The sequence below is a fragment of the Balaenoptera borealis genome (assembly GCF_965194805.1).
Source record: "Balaenoptera borealis genome assembly, chromosome: 10".
Lineage (NCBI taxonomy): Eukaryota > Metazoa > Chordata > Mammalia > Artiodactyla > Balaenopteridae > Balaenoptera > Balaenoptera borealis.
In genome coordinates, this window is record NC_138874.1 from 10396322 (window position 1) to 10421718 (window position 25397).

General features: G+C 40.2%; 1 protein-coding gene and 1 long non-coding RNA gene across 10 annotated transcripts; one reads left to right on the forward strand and one right to left on the reverse strand.

Annotated features, from left to right (window-relative positions):
• Nucleotides 1-9: 9 nt before the first annotated feature.
• Nucleotides 10-10238, forward strand: LOC309635898. Of its 2 annotated transcripts, XR_014249087.1 has the most exons (3): nt 10-62; nt 1166-1235; nt 5496-10238. It is a non-coding gene; the product is annotated as an uncharacterized lncRNA (long non-coding RNA). The 2 variants fall into 2 exon arrangements; XR_014249088.1 differs by lacking the exon at nt 10-62 and having other exon boundaries at nt 124-1235.
• On the reverse strand, nt 8870-25211 carry GGPS1 (geranylgeranyl diphosphate synthase 1). Of its 8 annotated transcripts, none has more exons than XM_082407715.1 (6): nt 24962-25179; nt 21562-21654; nt 17201-17271; nt 16249-16584; nt 14643-14738; nt 8870-10986 (listed from the first exon to the last, which is right to left on the reverse strand). In XM_082407715.1, the coding sequence occupies exons 2-5, from the start codon at nt 21629-21631 to the stop codon at nt 14682-14684; spliced, it is 534 nt and encodes a 177-aa protein (XP_082263841.1). In that variant the 5' UTR covers nt 21632-21654; nt 24962-25179; the 3' UTR covers nt 8870-10986; nt 14643-14681. The 8 variants fall into 8 exon arrangements, with proteins under 8 accessions (XP_082263841.1, XP_082263842.1, XP_082263840.1 ...); XM_082407716.1 differs by lacking the exon at nt 8870-10986 and adding an exon at nt 11287-13310; XM_082407714.1 differs by lacking the exon at nt 8870-10986 and adding an exon at nt 11287-13357.
• Nucleotides 25212-25397: the final 186 nt, after the last annotated feature.

A 25397-nucleotide genomic window follows, 5' to 3' on the forward strand; every position in this document is an offset into this window, starting at 1 on the left:
CCTTTAGGAAGAGAGGAAGTCCCGCCCCCTCGGGAAGGAGCAGCGGCAGCTGGAGCTCAGTGGTAATTATCAGCTAGGGTCTGGGGAGCGGAAGGTGTGGTCAGAGCGCCCAAACCCAGCGGAGCTCGCCGCTCCTGTGCTGCTCAAGCGATTCCCCGAAACCCGGGATGACAGAACGACGCAAGGGACGCGCAGGTTCCAGTTTACTTGTTATCACGGAAGCGAGTTACAAGTCCTGTATGAGATTCAGTTCCACGTTCATTGAGAATCTACCACGTAGGAAGCCTGTGGTGTTCACAGAGAAGAATGTAGGGTTGATTCCACAAAAACTAGGGGAAGAAAATTAACTCGCTGAATCGCAAAGCAGGATGAAAGTAAATGCAGTAATAGAAAAAGCAAATTCCGTAGGCATGTTAATTTCTAAGAGTTTTCTCGTATCTCAAGAGTTGTGAGGATCAAATGAGATGATGCATAAATAAACGTTTAGCTGTGGAGCCTGGTACATGATTAAAGCATATAATACCCATAGTATTGTTATCGTTGGTGAAAATAAAAGAGGCCTTTAACCCAACCAAAGGGAAATTGAATAACACTTCAGGGAGGTAGCCTTCAAGCTGAATGTTAAATTTAATCAGAATTTCAGCACATAGAGATACCAATTATGAAGCTGTAAAAACTGCTTTTGTTGATTAATGAAACGGCATAGGCTAAAAAAACTTGTTCCAAAAAAACAAACTTTCAGAAGCTTTATTGTTTGAAATCATATGAGTAATAATGGAACATCCCAAGTCTGCCTGGCAGAGCTGAGTCCTGGGGATCATTTTGACACTTTGCCAGCCCAGGCATAGTGCTTCAAATAAGATATTTTCAGATATAACATTCCACATTTATTTTAACTTTATGGTTTTCAAGGATACATGACCTTGGAGTCGGCTTCACAGCTCAGGCCTGAGCCTGCTTAATTCTTATCTATTAATACACTCCACCAAATCCTATGCTATGTCTCCCTCTTCCTTTTTGTTTTTTTTTTCTTCCAGTTAAACTCCCCCAGTTCCTTTGGTGGGTGGTTTTCCTTGTTTCAGCAACTTAATAAATTTTGTTAGACTACAGGTTTGACTCAGATGGCTTTATCAGATGGGCTTTATCACTATTTATTTTGATCAAGCCTCCTGTACTCATGAAGGTTGGAGGACAACTTTGGCCCCAACTTAGACAAAAACTGAAGCAGAATAAAGGTAAGTTATTTACTGACATTCAGCTGTGTCCTGAGAAGAGCTGTGCACTTTCTAACTGGAGAGTTTTAAATTATCTTCCGGCAGAGAATGGCCACACTTTTTGAAGATTATTGGCATCCACCAAATTCAGACCAGCCCCACAACAGACATAGGACGCATGCACCTTCCTTTTCTTTGTAAAATATTTTCCTGTCTCCACTGAGTTGTGACAGTACTTGCCTGGTTTTGCCTAGAGTGAAAGAATGATCCCTCTCTGCCTTCTGTCCTTTTCTTGAGACATTGATCCTGGGCACTGCTGCCTCAACCATGTTATCTCCTTGAAGTGCTTTCTCTGCTAAAGTTTTTCCCTAAAAGAGATCTATATACCCTGTCTCTCATTCGTCACCCTCCTCTCACTTTAATCTTTTTCAGCCTGGCCTTCTGGCTTCTCTCTTCCCTCCAGTTCTTCCACAATTATCTTTCAAATATCACCACTGACTTCAGATCACCAAGGTGGTTTCTTAGTCCTCATATCCCTTGATTTTTCTATAGCATAGGTTGATAGGGTTACTTATCCGCCTTTGTTGTAAAGATCATATTTAAAGCACTGTCTCAAAAAAAGTGCAAACTTGGGGCTTCCCTGGTGGCGCAGTGGTTGAGAATCTGCCTGCCAATGCAGGGAACACGGGTTCGAGCCCTGGTCTGGGAGGATCCCACATGCCGCGGAGCAACTAGGCCCGTGAGCCACCACTACTGAGCCTGCGCGTCTGGAGCCTGTGCTCCGCAACAAGAGAGGCCGCGATAGTGAGAGGCCCGCGCACAGCGATGAAGAGTGGCCCCCGCTCTCTGCAACTGGAGAAAGCCCTCGCACAGAAACGAAGACCCAACGCAGCCATAAATAAATAAATAAATAAAAACTTTAAAAAAATTAAAAAAAAAAAAAAAAAAAGAGTGGCCCCTGCTTGCCGCAACTGGAGAAAGCCCTCGCACAGAAACGAAAACCCAACACAGCCATAAATAAATAAATATCTTTTTTTTTTAAAAAGTGCAAACTTAAAATATCAAATATTTGCAATGCAATTCATTTTAAGTCTCATCATTCATGCATCAGGTAAATAAGTGCCAGCTCTGCACCAAACACTATTTTTAGGCAGTGGAGATCTAGCAGAGAAAAAGAGATGCAATGTTCCAGTTCTGGACAAATGTATATCTTAATGGTATGAGACAGATGATATATAAATAAAATGAATAAGATAATTGCAGATTATGTGAGGTGCACTAAAGGAAACAGATGGTTCTGTGATAATATGTTACAAACTGAAAGTAGGAAGTAAGGGGAGGATAACTTTCAAGGTGACATTTGAACTGACAGCTGCAAGATAAGAAGGATCAAGCAGTGTAAAAAAACGAAAAAAAACTGGAGGAAGATCTTTCTAGTTCTATAGGTAAACAGGAGTGGGAAGCAGGGCTGAGGGAGGATTAAGAGGGTCACTTACGGTGAATTCCCTGGTGGTCTGTGGTTAGGACTTGGCGCTTTCCCTGCCAAGGGGCCTGGGTTCCATCCCTGGTCGGTGAGCTAAGATCAGCGAGCCGAGTGGCCAAAAAAAAAAAAAAAAAAAAAAAAAAAAGAGGGGTCACTTATGAGCTATTGTAGTCATTTCATCTGGGGCACAAAAGGAAATGGTGGCTTAAACCAGAGAGGTTGGAGCAAAACTGGAAGACTGTGGGGTCACCGCTGCTGAGAAGTCAAGCTAGATGAGAAGAGAGAACCATTCGCTAGATGTCACAAAATAAATGTCAGTGTCGCTGACTAGAGCAGTTTTGGTAGAGTAGCAGCCTCAGGAGCCAGACTGCAGTGAGCTGAAGTGGAAAGGAGGTTGAGGGAGCACAGCTAAATGACTCTTCAAAGAAGAGACCTTTTATTTATTTATTTATTTATTTATTTATTTATGGCTGTGTTGGGTCTTCGTTTCTGTGCGAGGGCTTTTCTCTAGTTGCGGCAAGCGGGGGCCACTCTTCATCGTGGTGCGCGGGCCTCTCACTATCGCGGCCTCTCTTGTTGCGGAGCAGAGGCTCCAGACGCGCAGGCTCAGTAATTGTGGCTCACGGGCCTAGTCGCTCCGCGGCATGTGGGATCTTCCCAGACCAGGGCTCGAACCCGTGTCCCCTGCATTGGCAGGCAGATTCTCAACCACTGTGCCACCAGGGAAGCCCAGAAGAGACCTTCTAATTGCCGTAATGATTGAACGTTTTTCAGTCAATATCCTATCGGGTATCTCTACTGCATTACACTTGAATGGTTCACTCCTTGAAACCACATGCTTTCTTTCCAGTGATTATTTTTTGGTTTTGTTTTTCTTTTCTTTTCTTTGTTGTGGTCGTTGTCATTGACCGGGAGTTAAAAAATAACTTTGGAAATCTGATGACAGCTATCCACATACATGCAAATTTCACAGATAATTTCAGGGAGTTAATTAACCCTTTGAAGACAGTTAATGGGCCCCAGAGACATCCATGGATCACAGATTAAGAACCTCCCCTCTTTTCAATTAGCTGGTCTCTTCCTTCATGGTTTCCTTATTCCTTTAATTGTTCCCTCCTTGATAACTGTCCTTGATTACTGCTCTTCTTGGGCTACATCCTCTCTCAGTGACTACATCTACTGTCTTGATTTTTGTCACTGGGACCATGACACCTATTTTACTTTTTAAAAAAAATTTGTTTTATTGAAGTAAGGTTGATTCACAATGTTATGTTAATTTCTGCTGTACAGCAAAGTGATTCAGTTATACATATGCATACATTCTTTTTCATATTCTTTTCCATTATGGTTTATCACAGGATATTTAACATAGTTCCCTGTGCTGTAGGGCCTTATTGTTTATCCATTCTCTTTTTTTAAAAATAAATTTATTCATTTATTTATTTATTTTTGGCTGTGTTGGGTCTTCATTGCTGCACGTGGGGTTTTCTTTAGTTGCAGCAAGTGGGGGCTACTCTTCGTTGTGGTGCGCGGGTCTCTCATTGTGGTGGCTTCTCTTGCTGTGGAGCACAGGGGCTCTAGGTGCGTGGGCTTCAGTAGCTGTGGCATGCAGGCTCAGTAGTTGTGGCTCGTGGGCTCTAGAGCACAGGCTCAGTAGTTGTGGCACCCAGGCTCAGTTGCTCTGCGGCATGTGGGATCTTCCTGGAGCAGGGATCGAACCCGTGTCCCCCTCATTGGCAGGTGGATTCTTAACCACTATGCCACCAGGGAAATCCTGTTTATCCATTCTATATATAATAGTTTGCATGTGCTAATCCCAGACTCCCTATCCAGTCCTCCCCCATCCAACCACAAGTCTGTTCTCTATGTCTGTAAATCTGTTTTGTAGAAAAGTTCATTTGTGTCATTTTATATTCCACATATAAGTGATATCATATGGTATTTGTCTTTCTCTTTCTGACTTACTTCACTTAGTGTGATAGTCTCTAGGTCCATTCATGTTGCTGCAAATCCATGTTTCATTCTTCTTATGGCTGGGTAGTATTCCATTGTATATACATACCACATCTTCTTTGTTCATCTGTCGATTGACACTTAGGTTGCTTCCATGTCTTGGCTATTGTAAATAGTGCTGCTATGAACATTGGGTGCATGTATCTTTTTTGTTTGTTTGTTTTGGGTTTTTTTGGCTGCACTGCATGGCTTATGGGATCTTATTTCCCTGACCAGGGATTGAACCTGGGCCAAGGCAGTGAAAGTGCTGAGTCTTAACCACTGTTTGCCAGGGAATTCCCAACTATTTTTAGTTTTTCGAGGAACTTCCATACTGTTCTCCATATTGGCTGCACCAATTTACATTCCCACCAGCAGTGCAGGAGGGTTCCCCTTTCTCCACACCCTCTCCAGCATTTGTTTTTTGTAGACTTTAATGATGGCCGTCCTGACCGGTGTGAGGTGGTACCTGACTGTAGTTTCGATTTGCATTTCTCTAATAATTAGAGATGTTGATTATCTTTTCATGTGCCTGCTGGCCATCTCTGTGCATGATGCCTACTTTAGTACACAAGCCCTTTCGAGTTGTAGGGTAACGTAAAAGAAAATCAAGATCAGTTAAACCCATTCAATTTCCGGAGATTTATTTGATTTCACAGTGTCTTACTGGACACCATAGGAGTTGAGGCTATGAATAATTGTTCATAAGGACATCCTGAAAAAGATTTATATAAGAAAAAAAATCAAAAGCTAATTCTTTTATTGTAACATTTTACAATCTTCTTCCGTATCTGTCCTCCTCACAGCTCCATCCCAAGGAGGAGTCAGCCTTCCACAGGGGACTTCACAGTGGCAGAGGTTTATCATACCAAGTTCTCTCCAGCCTTCTTCTAAGGAACTTTTGGTACCTTCTGATGTGCAACTTTTCATCTTGGCATGTGGTTGTGAAGGTTAATTTTATGTGTCAACTTGGCTAGGCCATTGTACCCAGATATTTGGTCAACACCAGTCTCAATGTTGCTGTGAAGGTATGTTTTAGATGAGATCAACATTTAAATCAGCAGACTTTTGGGCTTCCCTGGTGGCGCAGTGGTTAAGAATCCGCCTGCCAATGCAGGGGACACGGGTTCGAGTCCTGGTCTGGGAAGATCCCACATGCCGCGGAGCAACTGGGCCCGTGAGCCACAACTACTGAGCCTGCGCGTCTGGAGCCTGTGCTCCGCAACAAGAGAGGCCACGATAGTGAAGAGGCCCACGCATCGTGATGAAGAGTGGCCCCCGCTTGCCGCAACTAGAGAAAGCCCTTGCACAGAAATGAAGACCCAACACAGCCATAAATAAAAATAAATAAATAAATAATTAAAAAAAAAAAAAGAGCTACACTTTAAAAAAAAAAAAAAATCAGCAGACTTTGAGTCAAGCAGATTGCCCTCCATTATGTGGGTGAGCCTCACCTAACTGGTTGAAGGCCTTAAGTGACGAAGACTAAGGTCCCCCGAGGAAGAGAGAATTCTGTTTTTCCTGAAACACATGGCCATGCAACATGGGGAAAATATCAAGTTTCTTTTCATGAAGTAGAAGTGAGGGATGACTGTTAGGAAGATAAACAACAACAGCTGCCATAGATTCAATTCAATATCTCCTCAGATCTCTCCAGTGATACTACTTACAGATTATGGTTTGTCTTATTTTGTTTTAAGGTGTTCTCTGTTTTTTCTGTTTCCTCTAATTTGAGTTTTTCTATATTTTTCTTGTTTCATTTTGTTTTTGCTTTTTTTTTTTTACCTTGGTCTTTCTCTGTCATACTGCAGGTATTCTATAAATGTGTGGGAGTTTCTGGTTGTCCATTTGTGTTTAAGACAGAATGAGGCATGAGAAATGCTAAATGTGAGCTAATGGGAGCTCAGCTTTTCCAAGCAGGGCTGGCTGGCTGACTGGTAAGTTTCAATGTCATGTGATTGGGAAGGGAGCAGCCATGATGCTCCAGGAAGGCTCCCTGATGCCAGAACAGAAGAATGTAGCTCTTTGACACCAATACCTTTCCTATTTGCTCAAATTCTTCCCAGAAACTCACTTCTACTTCTCTAAAAAGATGTCTTACTCTTTTGCTTGAGGATAAAATATCTGGCAGTGATGATTTAGTTTGCCCATTGGGGTGTAAGGAAGAGGTAGCGTGGGGAGATGTACCCTTCCATTTACAGACTATCAATTAATTTCTGTTTTCATCCATATTTATCTCTCCAGTCCTCTTTGTTGACAAGTATAGAGCTGTTCCAGTTAGTTTCCTATTACCACAAACTTAGTGGCTTAAACAACATATATTTATTATATAGAGTTCTGTAGAAGTCCAACACTTCTCAAGGTATCAGCAGGGCTGTGTTCCCTTCTGGAGACTCCAGGGGAGAATCTGTTTCCTTGTCTTTATAGTTTCTAGAAGCCACCTGCATTCTGTGGCTTGTGGTCCCCTTCCTCCATGTTCAAAGGCAGAAACTGTGGGTTGAGTCCTTCTCATCACACCACTCTGACTTTGGTTGCAATGTCACATCTCATTCTGACTCTCCCCTTCTGCCTCCTTCTTCTCCTTTGAGGAAGCTTGTAGTTACCGGTGGGTCCACCTGGATAATGCAGGATAATCTCCCTATTCTGAGATCATCGATTAGCAACCATAATTTCTCTTCAACCTTAATTCCCCTTTCCCATGTAATCTAATCTATTCACCAGCTCTGAGGATGAGGACGTGGACATCGCTGGGGGTCCATTATTCTGCCAAGTACTTTCAGTTCTCCTGAGCCTGCTGGGTCCTGTTTCAGCCACAACCCCTTCTCTACATAGCCTTAGCTCTGGCCATATCCCCACTGCTTACATCAATCAGCAGTCTTTCTGCTTTCTGTATTCCAGACATTTTTTGGAATTTCTCATCCACTAACAAAGCCCTTCCAATTCTCAAGGTTATTTCGATATTTTAGCCTTTTTATTCTTTTTCTTTCCTTTTAGTATTCTCTCAAGAGGGAGAAAAGATAAACACGTACTCAGTCCAGCATCTTGAAAAGGACGAATGTTCTTTTTTCACTCCCTTCTTGCAGGGCTAGCAGAAAATTTAATCTCAGTCAGTGTTAGGGCCTCCTTACCTCTCAACTGCAGGCATCAGACTCCATTGGCAGGTTTATTATTGAAGCCAACAGTGATCCCTCAGAGCCTGGCACTTTTCTGCTTCCCTGTCTCAGGAAGAGAGCTGGAATGTTACTGTCTAGTCCATCCTCCATGAAGTCTTGCTCACCTCCTACAGTACTACCAACAACCATGGGAACTTCTGGCTTTTGTTCCCTTCCCAGGAATCTCTCCTCTCTCCTCTGTTCTGTTTGCCCTTAAAGTCACTGCTCCTTTTCTCTGTGTCTCCCTTCCAGTACACCTAGCCTGATCTCTTCAACAGGCTCAGGTTGTAGGAAAATTAATTCAGAAAGGAAGTGTTTTACAAGAGCCTTCTTTGAGCTTTAGCATCATAATAATTCCCTGAGGCAAGAAAGTACAAAATGGACTGGGTACCTTTCTGTAACTAAAGATGGAAAAAATAGAGGGAAAAGAACACGAATATATAAAAATTATCTTGCTACTATATATTGTACGTATAGTATACAGATAGTTTTGCCGCATTAAATCACTGAACTGTGACTTAATCAATTCATATTGATGAACATTTGTTACTTTTTTTCTATTACAAATAATGCTGCAGGGACTTCCTTGGTGGTTCAGTGGAGATCCCACGTGCTTCCCGGCCAAAAAAACAAAACATAAAACAAAAGCAATATTGTAACAAATTCAATAAAGACTTTAAAAATGGTCCACATCAAAAAAAAATCTTAGAAAAAAACAAATACTGCTGCAATGAATATACTTTTATGTACATTTCTGTACAACTAAGGGAGTATATCTTAAGAATATACTCCCTCTTCAAAATGTAAAACAAAGGTACCATATGACTCATCTAGGTATTTAACTTTCTTAGTTGGCTTGGGCTGCTGTAATAAAATACCACAAATCGAGTGGTTTATACAACAGAAATTTATTTGCTCACAGTACTGGAGGCTGGAAGTCCAAGATTAAGGTGCCAGCTGATTTGATTCCTGGTGAGGGCTCTCTTCCTGGTTTGCAGGCGGCCACCTTCTTACTGTGTCCTCACATGGTGTAAAGAGAGAAAAGGGCTCTCTTGGGTCTTTTTTTCTTTGGCCGCACGGCATGTGGGATCCTAATCCCCCAACCAGGGATTGAACCTGTGCCCCCTGCATTGGAAGCACAGAGTCTCAACCACTGGACCTCCACGGAAGTCCCCTTGGGTCTCTACTTGTAAGGAAATTAATCCTATTGGATCAGATTCCCACCATTATGACCTCATTTAACTTTAATTACTTCCATAAAGATCCATCTCCAAATACAGAGATACTGGAGCTTGAGGCTTCAACATATAAATTTTGGAGGGACACAAACATTCAGTCCATAATATTACCCAAGAGAAATGAAAATATATAGCCACAGAAAAACCTGGACACAAATGTTCATAGCAGCATTATTCATAAAAGCCAAAAAGTAGGAACAATCCAAATGTACATCAACCGATGACTGGATAAACAAAATGTGGTATTTTCATATAATGGACTATTATTCAGACTTAAAAATTATTGAAGTTATGATATAAGTAGTATGGATGAACCTTGAAAACATTATGCTAAGTGAAAGAAGCCAGTCACAAAAGACCACGTAGTACATGATTCCACTTATATGAAACAACCAGAATAGGCAAGTCTATAAATACAGAGAGTAGGTTAGTGACTGCCTCGGGTGGGGGTTAGGGGTGGAGTGGGGTAAATGGGAGTCAGTGCTAATAGTGATGGTGGTTTCTTTCAGGGGAAACAAAAATGTTATCAAATTAGATTGTGGTGATGATTGCATAACCCCATGAATATACTAAAACCCACTGAATTGTATCCTTTAAAAGAATTATGTGGTGTGTGAGTCAATAAAGCTGTTTCTAAAAAACTATATATAAGTATAAATATATATACATATATATGTGTGTATATATAAGATGAGAAGCAGATTACAGGGAGCTTTGACTGTGAAGCTAAAGTGTTTGTCCTAAAAGGAAATGATTTGTGAATAGAGGCTTAAAGTGAAAGCAAATTAATTAAGATTAGTTTGGCAGTTCTGTGCAACATGGGCTGAAGGAAGAGAAGGGATTCCGGTAAAACAAGTTAGGTGACATTAATTATCCATATATGCTATGATGATACTCCAAGGCAGGAGGAAATGATTGGTTTGATCTTTTGTTTGTTGCAGCAGTTACTAGCTAAATGATACTCCTGTCTGAGCCATGATGTAACACAGTAAACTGCAATAAATTCTCCCAACAACTTCCTCATTAAAGTGATAGTCATGGGACTTCCCTGGTGGTCCAGTGGTGAAGACTCCGTGCCTCCAATGCAGGCGGCGCAGGTTCGATCCCTGGTTGGGGAACTAAGATCCCACACGCCGTGCAGCGTGGCCAAAAAAATAAATTGAAATAAATTGATAGTCATAGGTGACTTGTGGTCTCAATAAATTGAAAATTTCTCCTAATATTAATGACATTCTTTTGCTGAATCCTCTCCTGGTTTCCTCTGAACTACCAGGAATTATATTCAAAATTTTTCTAAGCCTTATAATAGTGTCTAAAATTATATATTTTATATCTTTAGTGCTAAGTCATTTAGTGAATGCTGTCATTTTATTTTTGTTCTTCTTCGATCCAGAGCTTTACAAACTTAAATTGGCCAGGTTTCAGGATTCAATAAATTGAACAAACTTAAAAAAAATTATGCTTTCATGTCTGTTATCACACCACAAATGCATTTTCATAAACCGTATTAGAAAATCTATTAGTTTGCCTCTTAGAATAGCTACTTTGTTTTGTTTCAAAGGGCTTCTCATTATTTGTTTCAATAACCTTCTGCTTCATTTTCAGTTTTCTTTAGTTTAATTGACTTTTTGACTTTATCTGTCCACTTTAATAAATCCTTTCTTTCTTGTAAAATATGGACAGCTGTTAGAATATAATTTACTAAAGCTAAATCTTTTTAAATTTTTTACTTTTCAAATATTTAACTATTCCCATTTTGCAATTTCTATTATGTGACTTTACAAGTTTTGGTGAGATTTACAAATTACTTTTGTAGCTTACCATTAGTACTGCTTTGCCCATTGAGGTCTAAATAGCTTCCATTATCCACTATACCAATTTTCAATTCTTCAGATATATTGTTCTTTCTGTACAGTAACAAATATAATTCAAAGAAAATAAATGGGTCATTCTCCTTAAGCATAGAGTGCTTTATAAACAACATGCATGACAAGGCAGGTAGTGTTGCAAATGTTTCCCGGATATCTCTATGACAAGATGCCCATTAAACATTCTACACAATTAACTTTAACTAATGGGTTAATATGGAAATTTGTATTACTGATTTTTGCTTACTGCACGTACTATTATAATCTTTACCAAGAGTATAGTAAAATTATGCCACACAACTGTAAGGTCCAATATTGTCAATCACATAAAAGCTGAGATTGCATCATTACAAGATTTAATGAAATATCCAAAGCAAATGTGCAGTTAGCCAACTGGAGGTGGTGGGAGGTTGAGGAGCCAAATGCCAATTGCATTCTGAGTTCATATTATTGTAGGGTTCGTTATCATGAGTCCTTTTCTGTATTCCATCCACCAAATATCAGCCCTGCATGTATGGCAATAAAGGCTGTTCTAAGTGCCATAGTGAAAGTGAAAAGGAAGTGAAAATGGAAAGTAAGGGACAGATAAGAGACATCTCAAAGGACAAGTCTATAGGACTTGGGAGGACTGGATAGGAGGCAAGGGTAAGAAATACACTCCTGGATCACTTTAAGAATGACAATGGTGATAGAAGAGGCGGGGGTAGAAGTGGTTTCATTCCATTATTTAGCTTGGTAAAGGGATAGGGAGGGAGGTATAAGTTGGTTTTAAATATGTTGATTTCAAGCTGATAACAGAAAACTCAGATGAACAGTTAAAATATAGGACTTCAATATGAGGAGGTCAGGGTTTTGATACAATGGTAATTATGGACAAAATTGAAAGTAAACAGTCTAAGAATGCTTTCAGAAGGGAAAACATTAAGAATCATTAGAGAAAGAATTAGAGGTAGAAGAACCACATTAACGTAAAAGCTAACACTTGAAGTTTATGATATCTTTTCACGTACATTATATTTAATGGAACCCTTGAGAGGTGGGAGATTAGTTTCAAGTAGATTTATTCATTCACAAGTATTTATTAAGTGCTACTGAGAAGAGGAGGGTAAGTCGCAGTCCTTGCCCCTAATGAGTTTCTAATCCAATGGGAGAAGCAGGCATGTAAACAAGAAATTAGGGGCCCTGATTACAGCACTAACAATACTGTTTAATAATTGGCTACTTACTTCCCAGTCTCCATTACAGGAAAATCACATAAGGCTAAGAGATAGTGTCTATCACTCTTCTATCTCCAAAGCCTAGCAAAGGACTTAGCTTATAGGCACTCAAGAAGTATTCTAAATGAAATGAATGAAAAACAGAATAGTGTCTCAGCAATGACGAACATTATTTTCTGGCAGAGTATAACGTGTGTGGGGAGAGTAAAATATCAGGAAATATGGTTGAAGTCGTTTGGAGATCAGATTTTGGAAAGCCTTACATACTCTGCCAAGGAATTTACAGGTGGCAGTATTGAGGATTCTGAGAATTTAAAACATGGGAATGACATAATCAGATTTGCTCTTTGGAAAGACAACTTTGGTTGGAGTGTGAAGGATAGACTGGAGTGGGTAGAGATTATAGGAGGGAAGCTGCTTAGTACATTATTACAATAGACCAGTGCTTTCTAAACTTTTAAACATATTTAAGTGTGCATTTAGAATGGGAGGCCAACAGTACAGAAGAGCAAAGTGCTCTCTGACCTGTATTCAAGGTCCTGGCTCTGCTCAGTAAATGCCTGAAGAAAAAAACATAAAACAGGTGGTACCTAATAGGTCCTTCACAAATGTACATTTTCTTCCCTCTTTTCTTCCTCTCAGTGTACTGATTAAAACAGAGCCAATGGATAAATCTTGAGGATATAAGGCAGGGAATGAAATAAGGCCCTCAAGAGGCAGAAAGAGAGGGAATCAAAAACAGGCGAGCTTGTTTGGTCTAGGGCAGGAGGACAAACAACTTTTCTTGAGATGAAAGGCAGACCTAAATAAGCATAGGGGAGGAAAGTTAGAAGAGTTTACATTTAACAGGAGAAGAATGGAGGAGGAGGAGGGAATGCTAGATTGACAAATTTCATTTATTTTTAATTTTTTTGTAAATTTATTTATTTTTGGCTGTGTCAGGTCTCCGTTGCTGTGCGTGGGCTTTCTCTAGTTGCAGCGAACGGGGGCTACTCTTTGTCGCGGTGCGCGGGCTTCTCATTGCAGTGGCTTCTCTTGTTGCGGAGCACGGGCTCTAAGCGCACAGGCTCAGTAGTTGTGGCGCACGGGCTTAGGTGCTCCGCAGCAGGTGGGATCTTCCAGGAGCAGAGATTGAACCTGTGTCCCCTGCATTGGCAGGTGGAGTGTCAACAACTGCATCACCAGGGAAGTCCCTAGATTGACACATTTTGAACCTCCATCAGGATTAGATGAAAAATAAAAGGGCTACTGAGGTTTTAATACATTAATTTGCAACGGCTACAGCAGTTGTGAAAACGTTCCCCAGCAGCACTTGGCAACGTGGGAGGAGCAAAGCACGTGGACCGTTGGATTCATGCAGGATCGGGAACTGGCAGGATGAGAGGGGCCTAAGGAAAGGAGGAAAGTGATCCGAGAAAGCTCTTGAAAGGCTCCCTGAAGTGAAAGACTATAGGTTATAGGTTAAGAAGAGAAGGAAGTCAAGTAAGGAAGCTGACAGAGTGGAATAAGAGAAGAGCTGATGTATTTAAAATCTTGCTGAGGTCTGAAAGTCATTTATAGCAACATAACTAGCCTTCATTCTTTTGATTTTGCCAACACAGAAAATCAATGTGATTTTCTTCTGTATTAACCATCATGACTACGGTTCAAGTGAAAAGAATAGATTTTTGATGATTTAATACATAACTCTTTTTATAAGTCCCCAATTCAATGCCAAGCATTTCTGTCACTGAAAGGCAAGATAAAAATGACAAAAGAGGGCTTCCCTGGTGGCACAGTGGATAAGAATCTGCCTGCCAGTGCAGGGGGCATGGGTTCGATCCCTGGTCCGGGAAGATCCCACATGCCGCGGAGCAACTAAGCCTGTGTGCCACAACTACTGAGCTTGCGCTCTAGAGCCCGCGAGCCACAACTACTGAAGCCCATGCGTGCCTGGAGCCAGAGGCTACTGCAATGAGAAGCCCGCGTACTGCAACGAAGAGTAGCCCCCGCTTGCCGCAACTAGAGAAAGCCCGCATGCAGCAACAAAGACCCAACACAGCCAAAAATAAATTAAAAAAAAAAAAAATGAGAAAAGAATCATGAGTAGCACCAGGCCAAAATTAATTTGATTAGGTAAGAAATAATCTACTTAAGCAATCATTATACTTATAGGTAAATAACTTCATTTCTGTCTATATAGTTAGCATTAGATCTTTTTTAATATCAAGTTTGTTATAGGTTCATAAAAACAAAGTTCAAATATCCATAGTATAACACAAATATGTATGATTTTCAGAAGAGCTTTCCTTGGATCAATTAAAATGGAAGATTCAAATTATTCTAAAAGTTAGTAAAGGCAATACACAACTTTTCAAAAAAAGATTTAGGTTGAGTGCTTTGGTGAGAATTTCTCATACAAAAATATGGTGGTTTGATCTAAGATAACACACTGTACAACCAATCAAGCAAAATGTAATGCTACTGAGAAGTACATACTTTCATTTTGGGATGTCAGTGACACTTCTCATACAGAAATCAGGGTCTCTTTTTTTCATACCTCTTGTGCCGTAAGACGTAAGACGGCTCCAGGGGCTGAGGGGTTTAAAATGAAACAAAAGGGATAGTCAGGGTTAAGGCACTATAAAGCTAACTGTGCCTGATAGTGTAGCCTTTGGCTAATTTTCAGTCAGGCACTAGCTCTCAGGTTAACACTTTTCTTTCCTTTAATCATCGAGATTAAAGATGCCTACTTCCTTTTCCATTCAAGCACCAACTGCCTACAGCGGGGTTAACGATGCGGGTGGGAAGGAAAAGGACAGTTCCCCCAGCTTTTGTACTTGTAAGCAAACAGCTCTTTTATGATTTTTACTACTAATGATAAGACAGTATAAAAAGGTTTAAAGACTCCTTCCTAAAATACATTTTCCATGTACCTTTTTTCCCCCCACAGATGGAAAGATACTGCTGTACCCAGATACTAATTAGTTTTGAGGCACAAGTTACATTAGAAGGAAAAAGAATTTGAGCTAGTGTGTAAATCTCATGCAGTGGAGACTCCTTCGATAAATAAACAGCAGAATTTGCTGGGTTGGGAGGAAGGAAAAGAGGAAAAGTGACGCTTACTGCTTGTCACTGTCAGCTTTCTCATGGAAGACTTTACTAAGGGAGTTTCCAGGGAGGAGAATGAGCTATTCTAAGCAACGACGTTTAGGAAGAAAGAGGAGTTCCTGTGGTCTTTTGGCCAGCTAGCTATAGAAACTGGTCCCAAGTAGTCAATGGCTTGGAAATGGGGTAGATGAATTGTGAACTGCCCGTATAGTACAGTTAGGAAGTATGTGGATAAAAATTCCTGGAGCTGAAGTCTTCTTTATTGACAGAATCAACAGAACATGCATGGCAGAGTTGGCCACAACGTCCCAACACAGCACATTCTGACATTCAAATTAGACTCATTTAAACGTGGCTCATTTTGATTCCTTCAACTTGGTACTATGATTATCTGTACGCGGGGATTCTATATTGAAACAACCTCACTCACATCACCACTATCACTCAGTTTTTGGAGACTAACAGCTTGGTCCAAATTCTAAAAAAGGTAATAGGCTAAAAGACAAAAAAAAAAAAAAAAAAAAAAAAGTCAACTAGGCTATCAGGCCTAATCAAGAATGGCTTAATATTATTCATTCTCTTCTTTGAACATTTTACTTAAGTGTTTTACTAGAGCTACTAGCTCAGGGTTCCCACCACATGCATCGATTTGTTCATAGGCTTTAGATTCAAGCTCTTTAAGAGTATTCCGAGTGTATTCAAAAGAACCTACGTTCTCAAGATAATGTACACAGTATTTTTTAACATCTACATTTTCGGTTCTCTGGCGCAAGATATTCTGCACCTGGGTACTTTCAGGCCTTGACCAAATAGCATGAATAGTAGGGAATGAGAACTTTCCCTCTGTTAGATCTTCACAAAAGCTTTTGTTTTCACTATATTCTTTGGAGTGTAGATTAGCATAATCATCCCTGATTTGGAAAAAGAGCCCAAGTGTATTCAGTAGTGGCTTTAAATCTTCTTTGTAATCAGAGAACAACTGCATGAGACCTACTGCTAATCCAAATAGTCCTCCTGTCTTCTGCAGCACCATTGCTTTATATTCTTCTTCAGTGGGGCAAGTGTAATTATCCCTCCAGTAGATATCCAGGCCTTGTCCCTGATGGAGTTCTAAAAGCTGGCGGGTAAAAAGCTTTACTGCATCTGGGTGATCAAGGGTTAAGACTTTCTCTAGGCCAAGAAAATATACATAATTGGCAGAATTGATGACAGATGGAATTCCATAGATGCTGTGTGCCACTGGAAAGCCACGACGGAGTTTTGAGTTGTCTTCAATATCATCGATGAGTAAACTGGCATTATGCAACATTTCCGTCACTTCAATGATAATCTAACAAGAAATACAATTGAAAAATTTCATTTTATTTGAAATTCAAAAGAGCTTATAAATACTTATTGTATATTAACAGATTATCAAAGTGTCAGGTGCCTTAGTTTTTACAACTAGTTATTACTTAGCGACCTCAATGTAAGATATTGAATGATCATTAAGCTGAATTAAGAGCTAGGAGTATTTTTACATGATATCTATTAATTTCTTGGAGATTAAGAATAAGGTTAGGACTTCCCTGGTGGCGCAGTGGTTAAGAATCTGACTGCCAATGCAGGGGACAAGGGTTCGAGCCCTGGTCGGGGAAGAGACCACATGCTGCAGAGGAAATACACCCGTGCGCCACAACTGCTGAGCCTGTGTTCTAGAGCCCATGAGCCACAACTACTGAGCCCATGTGCCACAACTACTGAAGCCCACAAGCCTGGAGCCTGTGCTCCACAAGACAAGCCACTGCAATGAGAAGACCGCGCACCACAACGAAGAGTAGCCCCCGCTCGCCGCAACTAGAAAAAGCCCGTGCACAGCAATGAAGACCCAACACAGCCAAAAATAAATAAATAAATTTATTTAAAAAAAAAAAAAAAAAAGAATAAGGTTAGAATTGCCTAAATACCTGTAGCTTGTCTTCTGGAACTCTTAGCCAATGATTAAACGCCTGTGAAAGTTTGGTTCTCACTTGTTTACCTGCATTTAAAGAATAAAATTTGGCAATAAATTAATATTTTTAATTACAAGAAACATATTCAGAAACTTCCTGTGAAACTAATAAAACTTGACAAATCCAGCCCCACCAATCCATTATCTACTGTAGAGCTTGTCTTCCACTGCTGGGCCCTACTACCTCCCTCCGCCAAAACTCATATCCTAAAATGCACAACCTTTTAAAATTAGGGCAGGCAAAAGAGAGTTCTAGGACTCCAGGGACCCATCAGTTAGCTCACTCCTTTCATCTTAACTTGTATCAACGGTTTTGGAATGGAATGTGCTTTTTTTTTTTTTTAACATCTTTATTGGAGTATAATTGCTTTACAATGTTGTATTAGTTTCTGCTGTATAACAAAGTGAATCAGCTATATGCATACGTATATCCCTACATTCCCTCCCTCTTGCGTCTCCCTCCCACCCTCCCTATCCCACCCCTCTAGGTGGTCACAAAGCACCGAGCTGATCTCCCTGTGCTATGCGGCTGCTTCCCACTAGCTATCTGTTTTACATTAGGTAGTGTATATATGTCAATGTCACTCTCTCACTTCTTCCCATCTTACCCTTCCCCCTCCCCGTGTCCTTTATTCCTGTCCTGCTCCTAGGTTCTTCAGAACCATTTTTTTTTTTAAGAGTCCATATATATGTGTTAGCATATGGGATTTGTTTTCCTCTTTCTGACTTGCTTCACTCTGTATGACAGACTCTAGGTCCATCCACCTCACTACAAATAACTGAATTTTGTTTCTTTTTATGGCTGAGTAATATGGAATGTGCTTTTAGGGAATTATGATCTAATTCATTCCTTTTTTTGAAAAGGGAGCCAGTCTAGTTAGTGGCAGTTAATTAGCACCATCCACTTCAGAGGCTATAAGTATTTTTTTTTTATTGACATGTAGTTGATATTCAATGTTGTGTTAATTTCTGCTGTACAGCAAAGTGATTCAGTTATACATATATATACATTCTCTTTTAAAATATTCTTTTCCATTATGGTTTATCATAGGATACTGAATATGGTTCTCTGTGCTATACAGTAGGACCTCGTTGTTTATCCATTCCATATATAACTATAGGTATTTTTAAGTAAATGTACTTTGCTATTGAATTTCCCTAATAGAATTACCTCTTAAAATTATCTACCATTCCTTTATACTAAGATTTTAGAGACTGGACAGCTCTGCTTCTTTCCTATCAAAAAGTGAATTACCACTCCACAAAGTATTCCCTTTTAACATCCTGAATTTAGTCAAAAGTTAATCTCTTTATTTTGACTAGGGCCCTTAGTTTTTCAATATTATCTTTTTCTTACACAGAAAGCTCAAGAGAGGTCTTTGGGTAGTAGTCACCATTAGAAGTCATTTTAGCCCAAATATAAAGGAATGGTAGATAAAAACCACAACCAGTTCACTTAATAAAAATGTTCTTTCTATGAGCTTCCTGCTAAAGCGAATGCACAGTAACACCCTAATTTCAGATTAGGTTTCAGGAAAATAGTTACATAAAGTTTCAGTAAACAAAAACAGTACTTTCTGAGTCCTGTGTTTTCTCTGCACCTCTCAGCCAAACAAATGAATACACACACCATTGTCACATACCCAAATGGAACAAAGTTGCACTTTCTGTGAGAAGTCTAAAAGGGAAGGATCTCTTAGGGTTCTGGAAGCAGTATCCTCTGTCTACTAACCCTTAGAATGTGGTCTGAGTAGCAATTATATCCTTTATCCTTCTGATTTACTTTCCAGTTTGACAAAGGTCAATCTGGGCTATACTGAGAAGGCACAACTGTGCAAAGTAATCCTATCACCTTAAAAAAGAAGTTAAGAAGATGAAGAACAGAGAATCAATGTGCAGGCACATTTTCCCCTTCACTTCAGAATGTATTTAGAAAACAGTACAATAAATGGCTTAACTTACACGTACTCAGGTATGTATGTATGTATGTATCTATGTATTTATTTATTTATTTATGGCTGCATTGGGTCTTCGTTGCTTCATGGTCTTTCTCTAGTTGCGGTGAGCGGGGGCTACTGTTCGTTGCGGTGTGTGGGCTTCTCATTGCGGTGGCTTCTCTTGTTGCGGAGCACGGGCTCTAGGTGCAAGGACTTCAGTAGTTGTGGCTCGCAGGCTCTAGAGCGCAGGCTCAGTAGTTGTGGCGCATGGGCTTAGTTGCTCCGCGGCATGTGGGATCTTCCCGCACCAGGGCTCGAACCCGTGTCCCCTGCATTAGCAGGCGGATTCTTAACCATTGCGCCACCAGGGAAGTCCCCTCAGGTTTTGTTTTAATATTACAGTAATTACTGTTTCCTCTTTAAGACCTTAAGGTTACTGACTCCCTTTCTGCAGTCCCTCTTCTTCCTCCATTTCAAAACCCACCCTCCACCTCCCACTGCAAAGGCCTGGGGACCTACACTTCTACACTAGGGTAAATAAAGAAACATAAATAAAAGTCATTCTACTTCACTAATTTCAGAATATCCTAATATCAACAATTATTAATTATTATAACCTCTTACCAGCAAGAGTAACTTTACAATAGAATAAACGGTCTGGCCCATCTTTAAGTCACTTTAGTAACTCTGAAGCTCTCTGTGAAAAATACTTTATGCATAACACAGTTTCCTCTTTCTTTAGGAAACTCTTTTGAGGTTATATTCTATCATGGGTGCAAGAGTATATTTGATTTGAAAAATAAAAAGATGGGATACCTAATGAGAGTCTTAAATATGTTATCTAATGGCCTAAAACATTACTTCCAAATAATGAGGATTAAAAAAAATGTTACAGAAGTAGTTCATTACACAGGTAAGCATTACTGTTAAAATGTAACTACAGGCAGTCCTTGCTCTGCACAGTAGTGGAGCAGAGACACTGGGTGGTGCTAGTTGGACACTTGTCATCACTGGTAACTGGCATATTTTATGGTAGCCCAGTTCCAACCAGTGTTTGCCAGCGTGTAACAAAATAAGTCCAGCAATAGGTGGGAAGAGTACAGGAGAAATAGTGCTACCTTTCTCAATGGGAGACTCTAAAATAAGTAAAGTTACTGGCTGCTGAATAAATGTCACTCAAAAGCAGTCTCTTGGCTTTTTCTTAAACAGTAGGCAACTTTTTCCTTGCATTCTCTGCTTCTGTCTCTCCTCCATTCTTCTGAAGCATTGACATTAACACGTATGTCTCCATGAGGGTATGCCAGAAGAGAAATGACACTAATCATGACGGTCTCCAAGGTGCAGGTAGGGAGCTATCACTCTTCCGGCTTCAGACAACAGTACTTATCCTCCCCAGACTCATGAAGAATAAAAATGCCACTGAGGAGTGCGCATCAAGAAAAGTGTGCACTTTAGAACAGAAATGAAAAACTTTTTATTGTGATTGAGTTGAGATCATCACTACAGTTAAGCCACACTATGGGCTAAATAGGTTTCTACGGTTGTCAACTTATCACCTTACTTTTTTTTTTTTTTTTTTTTGGGCCATGCTGCACAGCTTGTGGAATCTTAGTTCCCTGACCAGGGATTGAACCCGGGCCCTCAGCAGTGAAAGTGCAGAGTCCTAACCACCGGACTGCCAGGGAAGTCCCAACTTATCACCTTTTAGTAACTGGTTTATACATGAAGTTGTATTACAAGAAACCACACTTATCACATGCATGAGTTTTTCCTTGCTACTATCATTTCCCAGAAAAGCTTAAAAAAAAAGAGCAAAATAAAACTAGCGCATACATATGATTAGGCAGGTGTTTCTTTAGGAAGCCATGTCCAAGTGACTCATTTTTATATAGGAATAATGTGGGCTATGCTTCCAAGTAATGTGCTTTGGATGCTTTACTATTTGTCTCTTAAAGGAACTAGTAGTATAACAAATGCAGTGTATGTGATCATGGAAAACCTGGACAGGGAAGTTAAGTGAAACTTCTTCTTGTTTCACAAACTGGCAGAACATCCCCTAATATCTAAAGAGTAGGGAATAGGAATGTGTGGCATCCATAAAGAATAAAACTTTTAATGAGATACTCAAATGTTTTAAGTGTTTTTATTTTTTTAGTTATGTTATAAAATTGGATATTTTTAAAGGGGTGCCTCAAAAACGTGCCTTTTAAGAACAAAAAGTTGTAAAAGTTTATTATTATTTTCCTCATATGTATCTTCTTACAAAATAGAAAATAGAAACTCTCAAGAGTTGGCAATTCTAACCTTTTCTGTATGCTAATATTTAAATGACCATTACTTTATATAGATGACCCTATATGTACTATAACTAAACTGTTACCTGGTAACTGAAGTAAATACTTGTAAGGTTCTAGAAGAATTCTTTGGGCTGTTTCTTGGGTCTTCTCCATTGTTTTTTAATTTCAAAGCTGATCTGTAAAAAAGGAGAAACATAAAGATGATGTAGTTAACTAAATTATCTGAGTATCAAAGTGCAAAGGAATTTGTATTTGTATTTCAAGGTGTTTTAGTAAAGGTAAACTTTCAGTTTGGTTTTAAATGAAAATTCTACACCTATGAAATCTTGAAAACATTATGTTAAGTGAAGGAAGATGGTCACAAAAGGTCACATATTATATGATTCCATTTATATGAAATGTTCAGAACAGGCCAATCTATAGAGACAGAAAGCAGACTAATGATTGCATAGGGCTGGGGACATCAACATCAAGAGAAAACCACAGAATTAGATACTTCTATACTTGATTGATCACATAAATTAATAAACATACTTTTTTTTCTAAGAGCATTAAAATAAGTATGTTTTATACATTTGACCCTTACAACAACAGTGGGGTTAGGGGCACCAACACCCCTCCTCCGCACACACACACACAGCTGAAAATCTTCTGCAGCCACAGATTCAACTAAGTGCAAATCATGTAATACTGTAGTATGTATTTATTAAAAAAAAATCCATGTATAAGTGGAGCCCAGCAGTTCCCACTCACGTTGTTCAGGGTCAACTGTGTATTTAAAATATAAGGAGAAAATCCTATTCTGCATTTTCTTCACAATCAATCCACTTTAGACATTCTGACTAAGATATGCATTTACTTGAGTGCAATTATATTATTAAAAATATTCCCCTGTAGTGACTTATTATTCTGAATTTTATATTTACTTCAATATTTTCTAGAACATCACTCAGTTTTCCTAGAATCCCCCTTTACTATTGAATCTCTACTATTTCTTTGTAAATATCTATTGCTATTTTTGTTTGTTCTCCTATTAGGAGTCTTCATTTCTGTTTTTGTTGTTTTTTCTCTTTTTGGGGGGATGGGAGGGAGTTTTCATTTCTAATTGGCACACTTTAGAAGGTTTCTCACCTTTGTCTACTTTCTTCTGCTTCTTGGGACAATGATTTAGTCTCTAGGATCATGAGCCTAAAAGATTGAAAAGTGTATTTTCTGTAGTCTACTCTTGAGTATCTAGGTGAAACAATCATAAAAAATCAGCACTTCCCAAAGGAAATCTTTTCAGCAATACGAATCCTAAGAGAAACCTTTCATATAGGAAACTTCTACATCTGCCTTGACCAACAATTAATGTTAAGTATGTTGCAAGGGAAAAAAGTTCAGAAAATATTTTGAAATAATCCAAATACCAGTTTAGTAACCTATTACCTATACTGTTTAAAGCTTGACACAGATTATCTTATTCTTAAGAGATTAAAGAAAGAAAAGAAGATGATGCGCAGGAAGAATAATCACTTAGGTTAAAAGATTATTGAACAGAATTAAAACTAGAATTTTAAAAAAGTATCTCTTATATACTATTCTATTTAAACCAGTTAGTAGCCATCTCTTCCCAACTAGGTTGAGAACAAAAATTATGTTTATCTTTTTCACAGCCTCCAGAACACATCTGACTTAATTTAAAAATCAGTAAGACCATCTTTCAATAATTCTCTTTTGTCTCTGTATCAGTAACAACAACATGCTGCTGGACAGATTTTCAGCGCTAATCTGTTTCAATTCTTAGGGCTTAGCTGGTTGATGTTTTGTTCGACTGAAAATATTAGTTATGAACTTTAAAAAATCATTCTTTCCTTTGCTCACTCCGATAAGTTTAAGAATACTCACTTAACAAATAAGTCAATTAATGTTCCTTCCCCAGAGAATGTTTGTATGCAAGTATTCTCAGCAGTGGGAAAACACAGAAGCATCAATTTTGCTAGGTACTGAAAACTAAAGTTTCCTGTCTTCTAAAGAGTCTAAGGGTTTCTACATTACCGTGGCATATACTCTGATTTGGCTCTTTTTCTTTTCTTCTTTTTTAACCCAAAAGACTCCAATTTATAACACCTAGAAATTTCAGCTATCACATACTGGACCCGAGTATAAAGAAGCATTAATGTGTTACATGAACTCTACTAATTTACTTTTTTAAAAGTAATTAATTTTTAAACTATTTTACCGAAGTATAGTTGATTTACAATGTTGTGTCTAATCTACTTTTAGAACGAACCACCACAGGATGCCTCTGTGAGAGTCTGAAACTACTCATTTTCAAAACTGGGAAACTGCCTTACGTTTGTTCAAACAACGGATGATGAATATTAATTAACACAAAATCAGATTCTCTCCTCCGTGTGGACTACTGAAGCAATATCCCCCTGGTCCTCTACTCTTCAGCCAGTGACCTTTTCGAAATTCAAATCTGGTCCTATCTCCCTTCTGATTGGCAACCCTACGAAGTTATCCCATGGCTCTTAGATAAGAACAAAACTCCCTAACATAGCGTATCAGGTTAGGACAGCCAAGCTCCCGCCCCCCCCACCCCGCCCGCCCAGCCGCTCCTCATGCTTTAAAAAGCTCCCTCCTGTAAGAAGGCTTTCCAACGTGATGTTCTTTCTCTCTGGAATGTTCTTTCCGTAGTTAACTCCCGCTAACCCTTCCACTCTCGGCTCGATCCTCACTGCCTCGGGAAAGCCTTCCCTCATCTCCCTAAGGTAAACTCCCTATTTCCAATTCTCTTATCACCACGAAACTCTCCTTCGTGGCACTCACACCTGTTGCAATATCACACTGACTTGTGTGACCACCCTGCCTGTCTCACTAGACTCAGGCTCACGAAGGCAGGGACCACACCAGGCGGTGGCGTTCAAATGTGGGAAAGACGAAATGAACGAAGGGACGTACGGCGAGTACCTTCCAATGCGTTAGAGGACGAAATCCGGGCACACGCACAGAAAAGTGAAAATATCGTGCAAAGTAACTTTTTATAAAGGAATGGGTCTGGTTTCAGAATTGCTAAATCGACAAAGTGTAAGCGCGGCTGTGAAGCGCGGAATGCATCCTTCCACTCGAACCCCGGGAGACGATGGATGGGTGTGAAGAAAATTGCCAGAGAGGTACATGAAGGGAATTTAAATAACTTCGAGGCATATTTTCCACAGAGTCTTGGCAAAAGGGCTTCCAACGCCGACTCCGTCTAGCAGAGCCCGCAGGGTCGGTGAGTTTCCTGCTTCCTCTCCGCCCCGAGGCCCCCTTCCGCTCCGCGGGGTCCCCTACCGCTCCTCCCCTTCTCCAGCGAGAGGATGGAAAATTCGGACACAATCCGGTTCAGCATCCGGGTCCTCACCCTCCTTTCTTTCTTTCCTCTCAGCTCCGCCTCCCAACCTCCCCCACCCTCACTCCCCATCCGGGTTCCCCCCAGCCGCCACCACAGCCACTCACGGTTCGAGGATGATATCACAACTTTCACGCCGGGGGTCCGGGAGTAGCAGTACCCAGCATCAACTTCCCACCTTATAGTTCAGAACAAGGCTCCCCCGGATGCCTACATGAATCCCTCCCCTCACTTCACGATAGCACTCTCCACCCTCCTCACCCGCCAGCGACACCGCATTGCTCAGTGCAAGAAAATGCGCCATCCCGCTCACACTGCGCAGGCGTCGTTGCCGCCTCCCCTTGGCTTTGTCGCCCCGCCCCCTTTCCCTCCCCCCACCTCCCCGTCTCACGTAGGCGCGGGGCGTTGCGGGTCTTGCAGTTCTCAGGGGCAAGGCCTCGCGCATTGGCCCCAGAGGCTGGACTACATTTCCCGGGGAGCTTTGAGGCGTAACTTTCTGTTTCCATAGAACTGGTGGGAAAATGGCGTCGTTGTTTGTATCGC

Bases quoted from the DNA above. Each gene is read 5' to 3' on its own strand.
- GGPS1 (XM_082407711.1), bottom strand. From the start codon at position 21,631: ATGGAGAAGACCCAAGAAACAGCCCAAAGAATTCTTCTAGAACCTTAC. The intron at 17,272-21,561 runs GTAACAGTTTAG...CTTTAAATGCAG, and splicing joins GTATTTACTTCAGTTACCAG to GTAAACAAGTGAGAACCAAA. The intron at 16,585-17,200 runs GTATTTAGGCAA...ATTTCTTGTTAG, and splicing joins TTCCAGAAGACAAGCTACAG to ATTATCATTGAAGTGACGGA.